Source organism: Sorex araneus, chromosome 5, assembly GCF_027595985.1.
Source record: "Sorex araneus isolate mSorAra2 chromosome 5, mSorAra2.pri, whole genome shotgun sequence".
Taxonomy (NCBI): domain Eukaryota; kingdom Metazoa; phylum Chordata; class Mammalia; order Eulipotyphla; family Soricidae; genus Sorex; species Sorex araneus.
The window spans coordinates 14,555,456-14,570,717 of NC_073306.1; the positions used below are offsets into that span (position 1 = coordinate 14,555,456).

The following is a 15,262-nucleotide window of genomic DNA, read 5'->3' on the forward strand; positions in this document are numbered from 1 at the left end:
CTGCAGCGTCTGGCAAGCTCCGTGTGGTGTATTTGATATGCCCAAACAGTAACAATGATGGGTCTCATTCCCCTGACCCTGAAAGAGCCTCCAATGCAGCACCGTTGGGGAGGACGAGTAAAGAGAGGCTGCTGAGATTTCAGGGCTAGGATGAATGGAGATGTTAGTGGCGCCCACTCAAGCAAATCAATGAACAGTGGGATGACAGTGATACAGTAATACAGTAATGTTTATATTATCTGACACATATCATACATAATGATACATATCAGATATATATCACATGATATATCACACACACATATATGTGTATATATGTGATGTTTTTGTTTTGGTGGGTGACAGTTGTGCTCAGGGCTACCAGGAATAGCTCCTGGCAGAGTTTGGGGTACGAGATGGGTTACTAGGGATTGAACCTGGGTTGGCCACATGCAAGGCAAGTACCCTACCTACTGTACTATCTTTCAGGCCCTTCAAAATACTTATTTTGTTGAGGTAGGTGTTGGATGAAAATGGTCTTTCAGAATCCACCAGAACAGAAGCTTGGGAACAACCTGAAGGAAGGCATGTTCTCTCGTGCAGGGAACGCATGCCTCATTCTCACATTTTGAAACCACTGACCCATTTTGTTACGGTTGTGATGTCACTGGCATAGCATTTAGGCTATGCCAGGTCACTCACTGTCGACCACGTTACAAATGTTAACACATCAAGAACTCACACTGGCCCTGTGAGATAGTGAGGGGGCTCAGATGGTTTGTTCCCATTTTATCAAGGTGGAAACTGAGGCACCTATTCACCCTAGAGCTAATGAAACAGAACCAACCTTCCATCAGGCAGCCTGGGGCCTGAGGCATGTGATGTATGTGGCGGGGTGGGGTGGGGGGGCGGGGAACTCTTCGTTGCCTGCACCCCTGAGTTCTGTGCCTTCACACCACCCCTCCGGGGATATATCAGGAAAGGAGTGGTGTGGGTCACCTTTGATCCCTGTGTCTTAAGGCCCAGGGAGAAAGAGGCTGTGCCTTCCATGGCCTGGAGTCTGAAGGGCTCGGCAGCAAATGAGTGGCTGAGTCACTGCATAGAGAACCAGAGACGGGCACCAACTTCTGGCGGAAACGCTTTGGGGGACGCTCTCGTTGAACACTGCAGTGATGAGGGAAAATGGTCACTTCACAGCACGCAGTGCCTGTCTCAGTGGGCATGGAGACCCTCGATGCTCAGTTGCCGTTGCTGGCCCTACTTGTCCCCCCAACTCTTCGCCTCTCCTTCCTCCATCCTGCAGGCAATCCAAGGGCCCCAGTTTTCTCCCCAGATTCTCTGCTCAGCCCATTTGCAGCACTGCACTGCTTTCCAGGGGTTCCTCCAACTGCCCAGATCTGAGTTCCCTAGTTCCGCTCCCCCCCCCCGTCGCCCCCCCTCCCCCACTCCGGACCGTGAGCCTTCCTGGTCCTGTTGAATGAGGCCGTGTGACCTGCTCAATGCGGGAGATGCCCAAGCCAGTCCATGCCTCGCATGCCCCAACAACAAACTGTTCACCCAGGGCTCTGCTGGGACCGTCTTGCCCTTGGCCCGCACAGAGGCCCTAGGGTGACTCTGTCAGGCAAAATATATATATATATATATATATATATATATATGTACCTCTGGCTGTCAATTGCTGAGCTCAGGGACTTGTTCCTAGCTCAGCCCATAGAACCAGCCTGATCTGAGAGTTCGGGAGGCTCAAAGGGGTAACCCCTCCTCTCCCCCGTCTCCGCCCCCAACGTGCCTAGAAGGTACCCTGCCATAATTTCACCAAAATATCAAGCATCCGTTCTATCACAGGCTCTTCGTGTTGTTCCTCTGCCCAGAATGTTCTGTCCCCCTGCCCCTCCTCCCTGCCTGGGTCATTCCCATACGCCCTTCTAGCCCCGATCTATACCTTCCTAGCATCCATCAGGGCGGCATGTTTCTCTCGGGTGCTGCTATATTTGGAGAATGCAGCCTTTGCCCACTGGACTATTCCCACACTAAGAAGCATCAGCCCAACTATTATTCCCATCACATTGCTGGGTCCTAACAGAGTCTCTGAATATAATAACTATTTAAAACTATTTAGTACGGGCTGGAGGTAGTACTGCAGAGAAGGAACCTGCCTTGTACATGGCTGACCAGGCTTTGATCTTCGCATCATAATGGCCTCTGAGTACCACCTATGGTCTCCAAGTACCACTAGCAGTGAGTCCTGAGCACAGAGTCAGGAGTAAGCCCTGAGCACCACCCTGAGCGGCTCCAAAACCAAGAAAGAAATAATTATTAAATGAACTCATGCAGTGTAGTGAAGAGGCGGGCTTCTTAGGTTTGAATGACACAGGTAAATCATTGGGGCTCTCTGCCTCAGCTTCCTCCCAAGAAAAAGGGGGATGAAATAGTCCCCAGTATCCCCAGGGCGAGTTTGAAGGTTCAGCTGACCACCCGCAGCTGCTCATGCCATATTGTGTCAGGTCTCCACCCCCAGGCTCCAGGGCTCTGTTTTCGTGGGGGGGCAAGGGGGGTTCTATTTTCTCCGTGATTTCCAGGCTCTCCCAGTTGGAACGCCAGTGGACAAGAGATGCTGGCAGAAACTGAGGAGGAAGAGGAGGGAAGAGGAGGGGAGAGGAGGGAAGAGACAGAGAACTTTCTGGATTGGGTTCCTGGCCACGGTGTGATGACAACGGTGGTGAAGGCACCAGAAGTCTGGGATCCCGACCTCTCCCGGGCAAGCAACGCCCTGCTGTGTGGTCCTGGCAAGGCCTGGCACCCTGGACGGGCCGCCTCTGTGGCCGTGTACCAACGCTCCTTACGGTAATCCCTCTGGGCAAAAGATGGGCATTCCAGCTGTGCAGGGAGCTCTGAGGTCCTGGCAACCACACTCTGTTCCAGTTTTTCAGGAGGTGGGGTGGGGATGGGAGTGGGGGTGGTGTTGGGCCACACCCAGCAATGCTCAGAGGCTCCTCTTGCTTCCGTGCTTAGGAGTTGCTCTCGGCAGTGCTTGGGGACCATGCAGAGCCAGGTGGAAACAGAGCTGGTCTCAGGCAAGGCAAGTGCCATCCCCTGTACCCGGTTCCCCTGGCATCACAGTGAAGGGACATCCTCTTGTGATTCATCTCGACACTCCATCAGCGTCGCCAACCCCGCTTCCTGATGTGTTCCTGGTGGGCCCTGACTGTAGAACCTCCGAAGTGCTCAGAACCGGCTCAGACCCATGGGGAGGGTCCTGTGAGTCTAAGTGGGTGAGAAATCCAGCTCTGTTGGTGGCCCTTGCTGTGACCTGACTAGCCCCCCGTGTGACCTTGACACCTTCCCTTCTCGGGGACCCTCTCCACCTTCCAGCCCCCAGGTCTGAGGCAAAGGATGACAAATGATGACAAATGGCAAAAGAGGACACAGCTTCCATAGCATTAGCAATTTTTTATTTTTCCTTTTTTGTTGCATAGGAAATGCAGTACTTGCTTCCAGTAATTGTATTGTAATGTGAGAAGGTGGTAGCACTAATGGTTGAATACAAGAGTTAAACTAATCCACACCAGCTCAAAAAAACCTGTGGAGATTTAGTTGAATAAGAATGGCCGCCCACAGTGATTCTCAACCAATTACACATTTTTCACAGAACACAGTAAAACTAAAAGGGTAACTAGGGGAGTCAATACAAATATACTAGAGGCACAGGGGCCCGGCTCATAAGAAACACGTCTCAGAACAAAGTATTAACACGGATCTCGCTGGAAGGGACCCACTCCCCGCCCATATCCCCCAATTTGAAATTAAAAAAATAAAAAAATAAAAAATGAAGGTGATCTGGAGAGGACAGTGTTCCGAGGTGGTGGGAAAAGTTCCCAGGGAACTTGTTCGGGAGGGGAGTGGTCTGAGCTGTGGGGAAGCACAGTCATGTATTTGCCTAAAGGAACCTTCGAGAACTTGAGTCCCACTTGGTGGTGTCAGTCCCCAGTGTCGTGGCACAGCAGAGGGGCGGGAGGGAAGGCAGGGCTGACCTGAAGTCTCTCAACCTCTGTCGCTAGGGAGAAGTCAGTGGCCTTGTGTGACCTTTGACTGAGATGTTTAAAAAAAAAAAGGGGGGAAAAAGTGCACACTTCAGATTCTTGCTAACAAGTAATAAACTTTTTGATAAAAGAATAACACAAACAGAATCAAAAGGCATAAAAAGGCTTCTGTCACTTGGAGAAGCGCAGAGAAACAACAGGAGAAAAAAAAAAAAAGCCCACACCTGGGAACTCCCTGGTTTCTTAAAACCACTGTGGAGATGCCAAAGTTCACCCCGCACCCCTTGGAAGAGGGTGGCACGGCGAGGGGGTTTGGTGGGTCGTGAGAAACCCAAGGTACGTGCTCTCTGCACGGGCAGTGACCACCTGTTCCCAGCTGCAGGCAAGACCCCCTTTGGATATTTGTGAGTGACCGCTCCCCATTTCCCACCATCCCCCAAAGCAGGTTCCAAAAACTTTCGGGGCATGAAAAGGCAGCTGGGTGCTGACTTAGAAAAAAAAATAGGAGACTTTGTCCTTTGGGAAGCAAGCAGAGCTGAATTTAGATCCCTCCCCCCCACATCCAAGAGTGTATTTGAAAAAAATCTCGTGTTAATAGCACACTTCTTTTTCTTATGAATCGGGCCAAAGTTTGTACAGAGTTTTATTTTTTTGAAGAAAATATTGCAACTGTGCATGAAACTAAATAGCCACGTGATTTCTCAAAAGATTTTTTTTTGTTATTTTTTGTTTGTTTTTTTTTTTTTGCTTTTAGTATGAGGAGGTCTGGTGTGAAGATGGGAAAGCATGGGTACCTGGCTGAACATTGTCCATTAAACAACAACGACAAAAATGTTCAGCATCAGCGGTGCCTCCGAGGGTGAAGAGTCTCATTCCTCACTTGCAAATGTTCTCCAAGTGTCTTCAGAGCAGAGTTCTTGAGATTCAAATGGTCATTTTGAGACAAAAGTTTTGCCAGGTACTGATTTCTGAAATCAAACCCCCATGCTTGTCCCCCTAAGAAAAAGAAAACACAAAACAAGAACAAAAAACACAAGTAATACTGAATTTAAGTCAATGTATACCTCCGAAATACTGAAAACAGCCGAAAATTAAGAAAAGACAGAATTTGCGTTCTCAGTGAAATACCTTTAAAACCTAGCTGACAAGAACCAAGTCAGAAAAAAAAAAGACTAACATAACTTTGAGTAATATTCATACAGTTCACTAAGCATTATGGAATAGCATGCATTAATATTGTACGGTTATTTTACATCACCTATACCAGAAGGTCCTGACTGACAGACAGCGAAGGCTACCGGTGTAGAAAAATCTTACTTCAGAAGAGCAATATAATACAGATTTCACAGGCACTACATTTTAATATATCAGGTATTATGCTGGTTTTCTTATAATTCTTTCTGTCCTAAAGCTGGCATTATAACAATGACCAAAAAGGCAAGGATTGAAGTAAACGGAAAGTAGATACCAAAGTTGATAGAGTTTTTTCTTCAGATAAGATTAGTGCATAGTTTTCATGCAGATAAACACTGCTATGCATTTACACTGTTGGAAAGCGAGTGAATTGAGCCCAAGTTGTCACATTTGTGTAAATCATTTTGTCAGCCTGTAATAGCACCATGTAATGGATTTGCATTAAACATTAAATTGATTTCAGAATTGGTGACACAGTATTCACTACAGTTAAGTGCTATGGAATAGCTTCAATGTTACCTGCTATATATCAAAGCAATTTTCATCCCACTGCTTTTTTTTTATTGAAAAAAAAATAAAAGGGAAACAGACATGACACTAATTAGACGAATGCACAGCCTTGGACGTGGAGAAGGCAGAGTGGGTTTACTGTCACCCATTAAATACATGCATGGACTTCAGGACGGAACTGGCCTGAAGTTGGGAGCTGATGTGAAGGAGAGGCTCTGTGTTTCCCACACTGAAGACAGGCGGGCATGTGGAGGTGCGCTTTGCAGCCCTCCTCACATGACCAGGCCAGTTGTGGTGTAAAGTTGTTCTATGGAGGCCTGCTACCAGGAAAATAAAACAAAGACGAAAGAGAGAAAGAGAAAGAGAGAGACAGAGAGAGACACCACCACCACCACGATGGAGACGAAGATTATTTCCAGAGATGTGATTCAAAGTACACTGAGTGATGGTCTCAGAAACCACCCCCCTCAGGGAAAAAATAATAATAAATCATAGAGGAAGTAAAAAGTTTTTCTGAACTCAGATTCTGTCAAGACTCTGTGACACTGTACTACAGAATTCAACGCATAGAGTGATGAGGGCCGGGAAGGAGAGAGGGGAACTCTTTTTTGAGAGAGTCCCATGAGCTGACTGACCTGTCATGGACAGGGGTCAGACAAGGATGAAAACCAGCAATGGGAAGAGTTGGGGTAAGGTGGGGTGGTCCCCACGCCTGGATGCATTTTTTTTCTGGGGGGGGTGGGTCTGACTCTCTGTCACTGTCAGGCCAGAGTATGAAGAAACGGAAATGCTGGCCCGAACCTCCAAGGAAAGAGAAGGTTCTGGGAAGGACAGAGGGGCTTTCGGGAAAGGATGCTGGCCCCAGGATCACCAGGAAAGCAGCGTTATTGGTGTTGTGTGAAAGTGGAAGAGAGTTGGGGCCAGGAAAACAAAAAAGGATACAGGAAAAGAATCCGACTTAGTGTTTGTGCCTCTGACTTTAGTTCCCAAAGTAAAAAGATAAGAGAGTTTTTTTTCTTCTTTTTCTTCTTCTTTTTTTATTTTTTGAGGGGCTTCTCTTGGCCAATCTCGTTAATGCCATTTGATGGGGCAAGGAAAAAAAAAAAACCCAATGCGTCTCAGACTTCAGGGCTGGGTCTTCCAAAGTGGCCCCTGCCCTCGTCTGTCTGTCAGTCTACACCCCAGGTAGCAAAGTCTTTCTCCAACATCTTCGCTTGGCTTTGATTAAACAACGGTAAACACTCCTACGGTTGGTGTTGCTTTTTTTCCTGCTGGATCTCAACTGAACTACAGTTTCCTGCTGCTTTCTGGACAATGAAACATGAACAGAAATGGAACTTAGTGTATTTAAGACTTAACCCCTGTTTGTGATCACCTTAGACTGCCTCCCTAATGTTTTAAAGCCTTTAAAACATTTTTTTTTCCTGCAAATCTGTTCAGAGTTCCCTAATTTTAGCTTCATCAAACTTAATACAAAAAAATACCTTCAAAAATACAGCATACCTGTAACGTCCATTTACAATGGTTTTTCAGTAGCCCTGTGCTTTTCAAGCACAGGAATATTCCATACCATTGAGAAAAAAAAAAAACACAAACCTGTATTTAAATACTTACAACAAAACAAAAAAGGAAACAGGAAAGTTTTCAACTTAAATCCAGTTCCCAAAGGGCGGAGGGCTTGGAGGGGGGGGGCGGGAAAGAAAGATAAGCAATTCTATGAACGCTGCCTTTACAATGAACGATCAGAAATTTCACTAGGCTAATTTGACAGAAATTTTTCCTCATTTAAACAACAGTACAAAAGTCCTGCATTATAAAATAGGGTAGAATAAATCAGTGTAATCAATAAAACTATACAACAATACAAATTACATATCTTCTGAGTGGGCAGTTTATTCTCTCTCTTTGCAGTCAAGACTACAACATGCTCACTAAAAACAACTAAAACTGCCCAAACTATTGCTTAGTTTGTTTTGTTTTTAAAAAAGGGTGCAATTTTATTGTATATACAACCAATTTACTGGTAATACCTTGGCTTATTGCAAGGTTCTGACAAAATGTTTGTCTAGGCTTTTTTTCCCTTCACTGTGAAGCACTGAAAGCTGCTATTTTTTTCTTTTTTTTTTTTTTCCTTTTTTTAGTGCACATATGTCATAATAAAGTAATGCCCAGCTAAGTGCTATAGGGGAAGGCAAAGTATGCTGGCTGGCTATAGGAAGTGACACCATATACTGACAATCACACCATACAACAGCGCCCAACGACTATTCAACCACTATCAGACACGTATGAAAATCCAAAATGTTTTATTTTATTTTTTTTTCCTTAAATAGAGATAACCAGTAAACAATTTTCAGAACTTGGAAGTTTAAAAACGTGCATATAAAAATGGGCATTATATACTTTGTTATTGAATGTGGATTGACTGCAGTCTGCTAAGAAAAATGGGGTGTGGGAGCTGAAGAAAAAGGAAGTTGTCTTTTTTTTTTTTTTAAGGCTTGCTTGTGAAAGGAACAGTTGTCAAAACAAAATTGCTTGAAGCAGGGTCAGCTTAGTGCTTCACAGTTTGACTGCTTCTCTAAGAGGAGCCCTTCCTGCGCACGTGCATTCAAAAATCACACACGAAAAAGTACAAAGACAAACACCTAAAACACACTGCGCCAAGTGCAGCACCGACTTTGGTCAAATTAAAAAAAAAAAAAAAGAAAGAAAAGAAAACAAAAAAAAAGAAAAGAAAAAGGAATCATTGCTAAGCTTTTCTACACGATATAAGCAGGTATTGCATATTTTCATATATCGGGGGTGGGGCGGGGGGGATAAAGGAAGACTCCAAATAAATCGTAAAATGCAGCAACATCCAAAATACTGATATTCTAAGCATCTACAGATCTCAGAATAGCACTGCCACTGACCACAGGGGACAAGAAGGACTACTCCTATCTGCGGAACGACTAACTTTCTACTTAGTTCTAGATGTTGAAACTGACGATGGCTGACATAAAAGTCACATTTACAAAAAAGTGTCTCCAAATGCTTGACGAGGGAAAAACCCCTTTCAATAGAGGAGCATGTGCAACAATTCCACAAATAATCGCTATCCAGGGCAAGGCACATTGATATGGAATTTTTGTTTTCGTGCAAATTAAGGAAAAAAAACAAAACAAAACAAAACAACATTGTTTCAGGGGGGAAAGATGAGGAGCAAAGTGTCTTCCCAAGAATTTCAGTTACTTGATTGTATAGGACAGTAGTAGAACCCTTCTGAAGGGCTGAAAAACATAGTTTAAAGGCAAGTGCCTAGAATAGGGATTACAATATTGTGTCTTAATGCACTCTACTTTATCCTACATTAACTATATAAAAATTAGTTACTAACACTAGAACATGCAGAGACTTTCTCTGATCAGCAGGGCATGCCAACCAGAACGTATATATATGTATAGTATAGGAAACCTTCTTGAAGTTGCATGGGAAGCAAAGGGGTGCTTCGCTGTCTGGTAGAAAAATCACTTGCACTTTTTTTGTTGTTTTTTGTGTTTTGTGGTTTTTTTTTTTTTACATAAGATACAGGACATTTGGGGGTGCAAACCTTTTTTTTTTTCCTAATAAGTACCCTTGATCTGAGTGGGTACCGGTATCAATATTGGTTTTATTATTATTATTATTATCATCATCATCATTATTATTTTCCCATAGCCCAGTTCAGGGATGCAAAGGTCTTTTAAAATTTCTGGACAATCTCTGGTACAATGAAGTGTCTGATAACTGATAAATCCTATGTTGCCAGATACATGTAAAATTTTTCAGAATTGGCATAAATCCATTATAGTGACTTCTAGCTTATAAAATTAACAGATACCATGATTTCATTTTAGTTATGTGCTTTGATAACAGAAAATAATTAATTAGCATTTAATGTAGTTAACATATTGTGGTAAAAGCACCATTAGATTTGTTTTTTTTTTTTTAGATTTTCCTTCAGTTTTTAAAGGGATACAAGTTTAACAATAAAAAACATAAAAAGCAAAAATAGCTCCCCTTTTTCTTGCAAGGCTGTTTTTTACCCCAATAATTTAGAGTCCTGGGGTGGAAGGACTTGAAAAACAAAAATAGAATTTTCAACAATCTCTATCTTACAAAGATATTTAGCTATCCAATGAAATTGCACTTTACTCAATTCAAAATTCGATTGTTTTTGATTGATTCCTGTCAGTTTCTGTCAAAACAGACCATCTTCCCCATTTCCGTGTGAATTTTTGTGTCATTGTTGAAATTGTTGAAAAAAAAATGTGTTGGTTTTTTTGTTGTTGTTGTTGATTTTTTTTTTTTAAATGTAAGTGCAGCATTTCAAAACTTTTAAAAAACTGAATAGTAGTTAAGTAGTAGTTTGCCATTTTCCGGAATCGTTCTGCATCGTGAGTGAATTCACTGTCTTGCGGGCCATGTTATAGATTGAGCTGCTGACTGCTGAACCAAACCAAACTAAAAAGAGAAAGGAAAAAAGGAACACAACTGCGTTTTCATCTCCCAATGTGTTACAGAGAAACATTGCCCTTTGACTGCCCCATCAGCTCTATATTGCAGATGTCAGCGACTACAAAAGATTTAGTTCTCCATGGGCCCCCTGTGTGCTCACGGAGGCTCACACCTGTGTGGGTGGATTCATGGAATACTGCAAAACAGCCAGGCTCCGGAGGCCAAGTGTGTTTCCCTGGGAAGTCTGAGCGACAGGACACCGCGCCTCGCCACCTCTCCTCCTGCTCACACACCCACACTTCCCCTGCTCCGAAGCCCCGGCCATTTCCAGCACCATATGAGAAAATTACAACGGTCCCTAAAGTAGTTTTCTTTTTTTTTTGTTTTTTTTTCTAAAAAAAATCCCAAAAGGTTTTCGATGGCCTTTGCTGTTGGACCATGATGCTCGCTGTTTCCGTGTACAAGTTGATTTGAATCGGCTTTCCTCCCCTTTCACTGACAGTGAAGTTGTAACTGCGCGTGGGTTGAGGATGCGTCCATGTTACAGAGTTGAGAAGGGGTCAGGTGGTCTGTCGGGTGGATGGTGGGACGCTGCGACTTTTATCCCAGGTACCAGGACTGGAAGACAAAAAAGGAAAAGGGCCGTGAGAGGTCCAGTTTGGAACGGAGCCTGGTTTTGGATGATGCTGCTCTTCCAAATGACCCACCTGCCTCTGGCTGAGGAACAAAGTGGGGGTGGGGTGGGGGTGGGGGTGGGAGTTGCTGGGGGAAGAAAAGGCCAACAGCCAGCGGTCAGATTCTTAAAAACACGAAAACTCACCAAACACCTTAAATGAAAATTCAGCACCCTTGTTGCAGTTTTCCAACATTCTAGGCACACCTTGCGAAAGAAAGCATCAAGTCCACTTACATAGCCCGTATGCATATGGAGTTTGCAGTCTGGTGGTGGTGGTGTCTGCAGGTGACAGGAAGCGTGAGACCCTTGACTATGGCTGCCTCTCCAGCGCGTGGCCTGCATAATCCCGGGAACCTGAGCAGGTTCCCCAGAAAGAGTGACTGGAGAGTGGGGGAGGGGGGAGATGCCTCAGAGGCAAGTGACTGTCCCCTCTGATGACCTGCACAGACCACGGGAGTGGACTGGGGTTGGGGCGGGGCTCCTATTATTGGTGGGGGTGCTCTGCCTTTTGGTTTGTTGTGTTTTGTGGTTCTCGGGATGTCACAAGGTGTGGGGCTGGCGCCGGGGCAGGGGGCTGGCGGCCTGTCTCACCCAACCAAGCTTTCAACCACCGATCTCCATCTACAGAGACCTCCCTCAAAGAGCTGGAGGTACAGAAGATGCTACAGTGACTTTCTCCTCAGAGAGCTGAGGTGGTCTCTACGTCATGGAAGAACAAGTGGAGCTACAGTGGGAAAAGCACTGTCCCTGGGGTCCAGGGTGATATTTGGGGTGAGTCATGGCCACCCCCATCCTTTCCAGTTCCTCACAAATGCCTGAGAAAGATCTGGAGAAGCAATATGGCCCAGATAGCTCAAAACCTCTCCAACACTATTGTCAAAGAATGACAGAATCAAGTGCTATCAAGATCCCACCCTACGAGCTACCATGACGGCAGAGGCGCCCTTCTGACTGACTCTACCGGAGCTCTCTGGGATTAACTCCTAAGAATTCTCTGGGATTTCTAGTGGCGCTAACTCAGAGGCTGCCTTGTGTCCACGGGACCTAGTTTCCAGAGACCCCACTCCTTTCCCGGGCCCTTGGGTGGTCTGAGATTTGCAGCAGCTCTGGGGAGAGAGGTGACAACACAACGGCCATTCCAGTCCAGTATCCCAGCGGGCTTCTGCCAATGGTCTTCTCCAGGGCTGCCCGACCCAATCCACCCCTTTCATCACCATTCAAAGAAAAAAAAACCCATCAACTTCTAGACGAGGTGAATGTTTCTGAAGTCTGGATGGAGGATCTCGGAAAGGGTTATACATCTGGGCTCCCTGGTGTCCAGGAGATTCAATCAGGTGGTGGTCAAGCTCTGCCCTGCTCGGGGGATACAGGAAGCGATGGGTGCGTGGAGGTGAGGGCGGGATTTCCCACTCCCAAGAGCTCTGCACCCCCGTCTGCACCAAGTCACAGCCCATCGCGTCTTCTTCTTGCAGCTAATTCTCTAGCCACCTGTTTGGGGACACACCACCGAGCCTCTTGTGTCTTGAAAGGCAATCATCCTGGCGCGTCCACCCAGCCTGAATCAAGTGGACACAAAAGGCAAGACGCATTTGCAGAGCGGCAAACTCCAGACTGTATTTTTTAGAACCTCTCCTTGCAGCTGACCCTGGCCGGGTTCTGGCCCTCCCCAAACGGTCTCTAACTTTGAGAGCAGCGGCGCAGGGCTTGCCATTGGGATGGAAGCGGGGAGGGCGTTGGGGGTGGGGGAGAGGGTAGGATGGAGGAGGGGGTGGTGTCTCCTTTCTAAGGCCGTTGTGCAATTCCAGCCTCCGGAAATCCCACGCTACCGACTCCTGGGCCCCGGCCGGCCGGCAGGGGGCGCAGTTCTCCGCACCACCTTTTCTGGGCACCACCTCCGCGCGCTCCAGAAATCTGCAGTGCCTCTGCACTTCACTTAAAAAGCAAACCAGGGGGGGAGGGAAAAAAAAAAAGTTTCTTCACACATCTTACTATTCAGTGTGTGCCTTGCCGACAAGGTTACCCCAGAGCAGCTCTGTAATCCTTCACTGAAATAGGCTTTATTGATTGCTCTGGTCTATTGTTCTCTTTTCAAGTCCCCCAAGTTCAAGTTCATCCTGGTGTTACATCATGTCTGGTTGCTAAGAGCAACCAGACAGACCCAGACGTGACTATCATTAGCAAGAAACCCTCCGCTCTCCTCCCACCAACCTTCCAGGGGCTCTGACGTAGCAGCCCCAACTGCAAACACATTGAAGTATTTATTCTGCCTAATTTATGACCTACACAGCAAGCAAGACCCCCACTCTCAAAACCAACACTGTTGTATATTTAATTAATCTGTCTTTCTCTGGCACTTGGGAAAGTTAGACAAAGGACTAATTATTGTGTTTCACTCTCCACACTTTTCTTTTACGGGGTGAATATTTGCATGGGAAAGAAAACTATAAGGCCCAGCGTGAAGGGGGGGGTGTGCGCCCCCCACACCCCACCCTCTTTTCTTTTTGCCCTATTGACATTTCATGAAATACTTTAGCTGCTTAAGGGAATTAGAAAAAAAAAAGCGATGTGAATGTTACTCCTTCTGAGTTGGCATTCAGGAACACAAATCAACTCATGACATGTTTAAATTTAAATGCTAACCACACACTCTCAGAGTTACTTTAAAGGTTAGTTTTTAATCAATAGAAGTTGCTGACTCCGGGATTTTGAGCTGCGCACTGCAGCTCTTGGGCTTTTGTCTAACGTTAAAGCTTTCAAACTTTTTTTTTCCCCCCCTTGCGATGATTTTAGGAATGATTTGCACACACAGAAGGCTATTGTGCTCTGACCAGCAACATGCCAATAGAGGAGGGAGCTGCCCTGTGGAGGGGTGTCAATATGACTCTGGAGGCAGGGGGTGGGGGCTTTAATAACCCGTGAAAAAAAAACTTAATTAACCCTTTCAGGCCCGAACCAAAACCTATTCTTCCACTTTTTCACTCCCATAATGTGACCATTAGGACTTATTTCAACATCACACTAATCTTCATGACAATTAACCCGGCTACTTGACCAAGGCTTTCCAGAATGGGAAGTCAGTGGGTTAGGGGAACCACACGGGGAATTATAACAATAACAACTATTATTATTTTGCGGGGGTGGGGGTGGCGCATTGGAGAAACCAGACTGCATTGATTAAAACATTATTTTCAGAAAAGGCAGAAGAAGTTACTGCAATCATGGTGATGATACAAAAATTAAAAAAAAACAACAACAAAAAACCCCACCCATGCCTTATGCATGGCACCAAGTTCACTCATCAGTTTGTAGCTGACAGTGTCGGGGGCTGCTGTGACGAGCGATCGTGAGAGCCGCACGCACGTGGAAAAGCGGTTCCCTAGCTCAGAACTTCTGTGAGCTACTACCATTACATCCAGCGAGCGCTGTCTGGAAAAGCCGCTTCCCTCTTGTGGGTATCTTGGTCTGACATCTCTCCTGCAAGCAGTCCAAGCTTCAAAGCATCGCTTGAAGAGGGACCCTGAGCGCATTCTTCTGAGCCACACACACAAAAAATCAGAGACAGTTCAATTGTAGGGCTAAGGAGCAAACCACCAGGGAAAACTGAGCTACGGGAAACACAATTCATTTAGGGAGAGTCAGAAATAGGGTCTCCGGGCATTTGCTGATCTTCACTTCTGCCTTCATACTTTATAGCCCCTTCATCTAACCTACTGGATCCAGACAGACTACAAAGGAATCTCTGTCCCTTATCTGCACGAGTCCCAATATTACAATACAATCTGGGCCGATGTTATCTTGATGCATTTACATTGAGGAAGTAAACACTGAGCTTTGATCTATTTTTTTCCCTCAGGAACTTTCGGCTACAGTTGTTTTGGAAGTTCATAAATCCACACTCCCACAAAAGGCCCTAGTTAAGCAAAATTACTCTGTTGCATTCACCATTTCTACAGTTGGGGATGTGCTGGGGGCCTGGGGGGGGCGGTGGGAGGCAGGGAGGGAGGGTAATTGTCCTCTTTCAGTGTTCAAGGTGAAACATCAAAAGAAATCTGCAGCCCAGGACCAGAGCTCAGCTTTCCTTTTCTCCAGTCAAATGAAGAAGTAATCTCATCAGGTTGGAAAGTGCTGACTAAGGATTTAATAAAGTGCCTGCAGATGTGGCGTCTCTAAGGTATTCAACTCATGTAATGCAAAACAGCTCCACACTGAATGTGCTTATAAAATTTCATTTAACCATTGCAGCGCGACGGCTCCCCTCCATCTCCCCCTACCTCCCCCCCCTCACACACACACACCCCTCAACCCTGTTCTCGAAGGAGTTTTATCACACTTCCTGCTCCTTAATTTACAGCTCCATGAAAGTTCGAATCCCATTCTGCCGGGATTC

The 15,262-nt window shown here is 45.6% G+C and overlaps 1 protein-coding gene across 6 annotated transcripts in view; it reads right to left on the reverse strand.

Annotated features, from left to right (window-relative positions):
* Nucleotides 1-3,414: 3,414 nt before the first annotated feature.
* The window catches only part of NFIA (nuclear factor I A), a 632,562-nt gene continuing 620,714 nt past the window's right edge, over nt 3,415-15,262 (reverse strand). For all 6 annotated transcript variants that reach the window (XM_055137450.1, XM_055137452.1, XM_004607099.2 and 3 more), the window contains one exon: nt 3,415-10,817. In XM_055137450.1, coding sequence (XP_054993425.1) covers nt 10,800-10,817 — 18 coding nt within the window. In that variant the 3' untranslated portion in view covers nt 3,415-10,799. The remainder of the gene's footprint in view (nt 10,818-15,262) is intronic.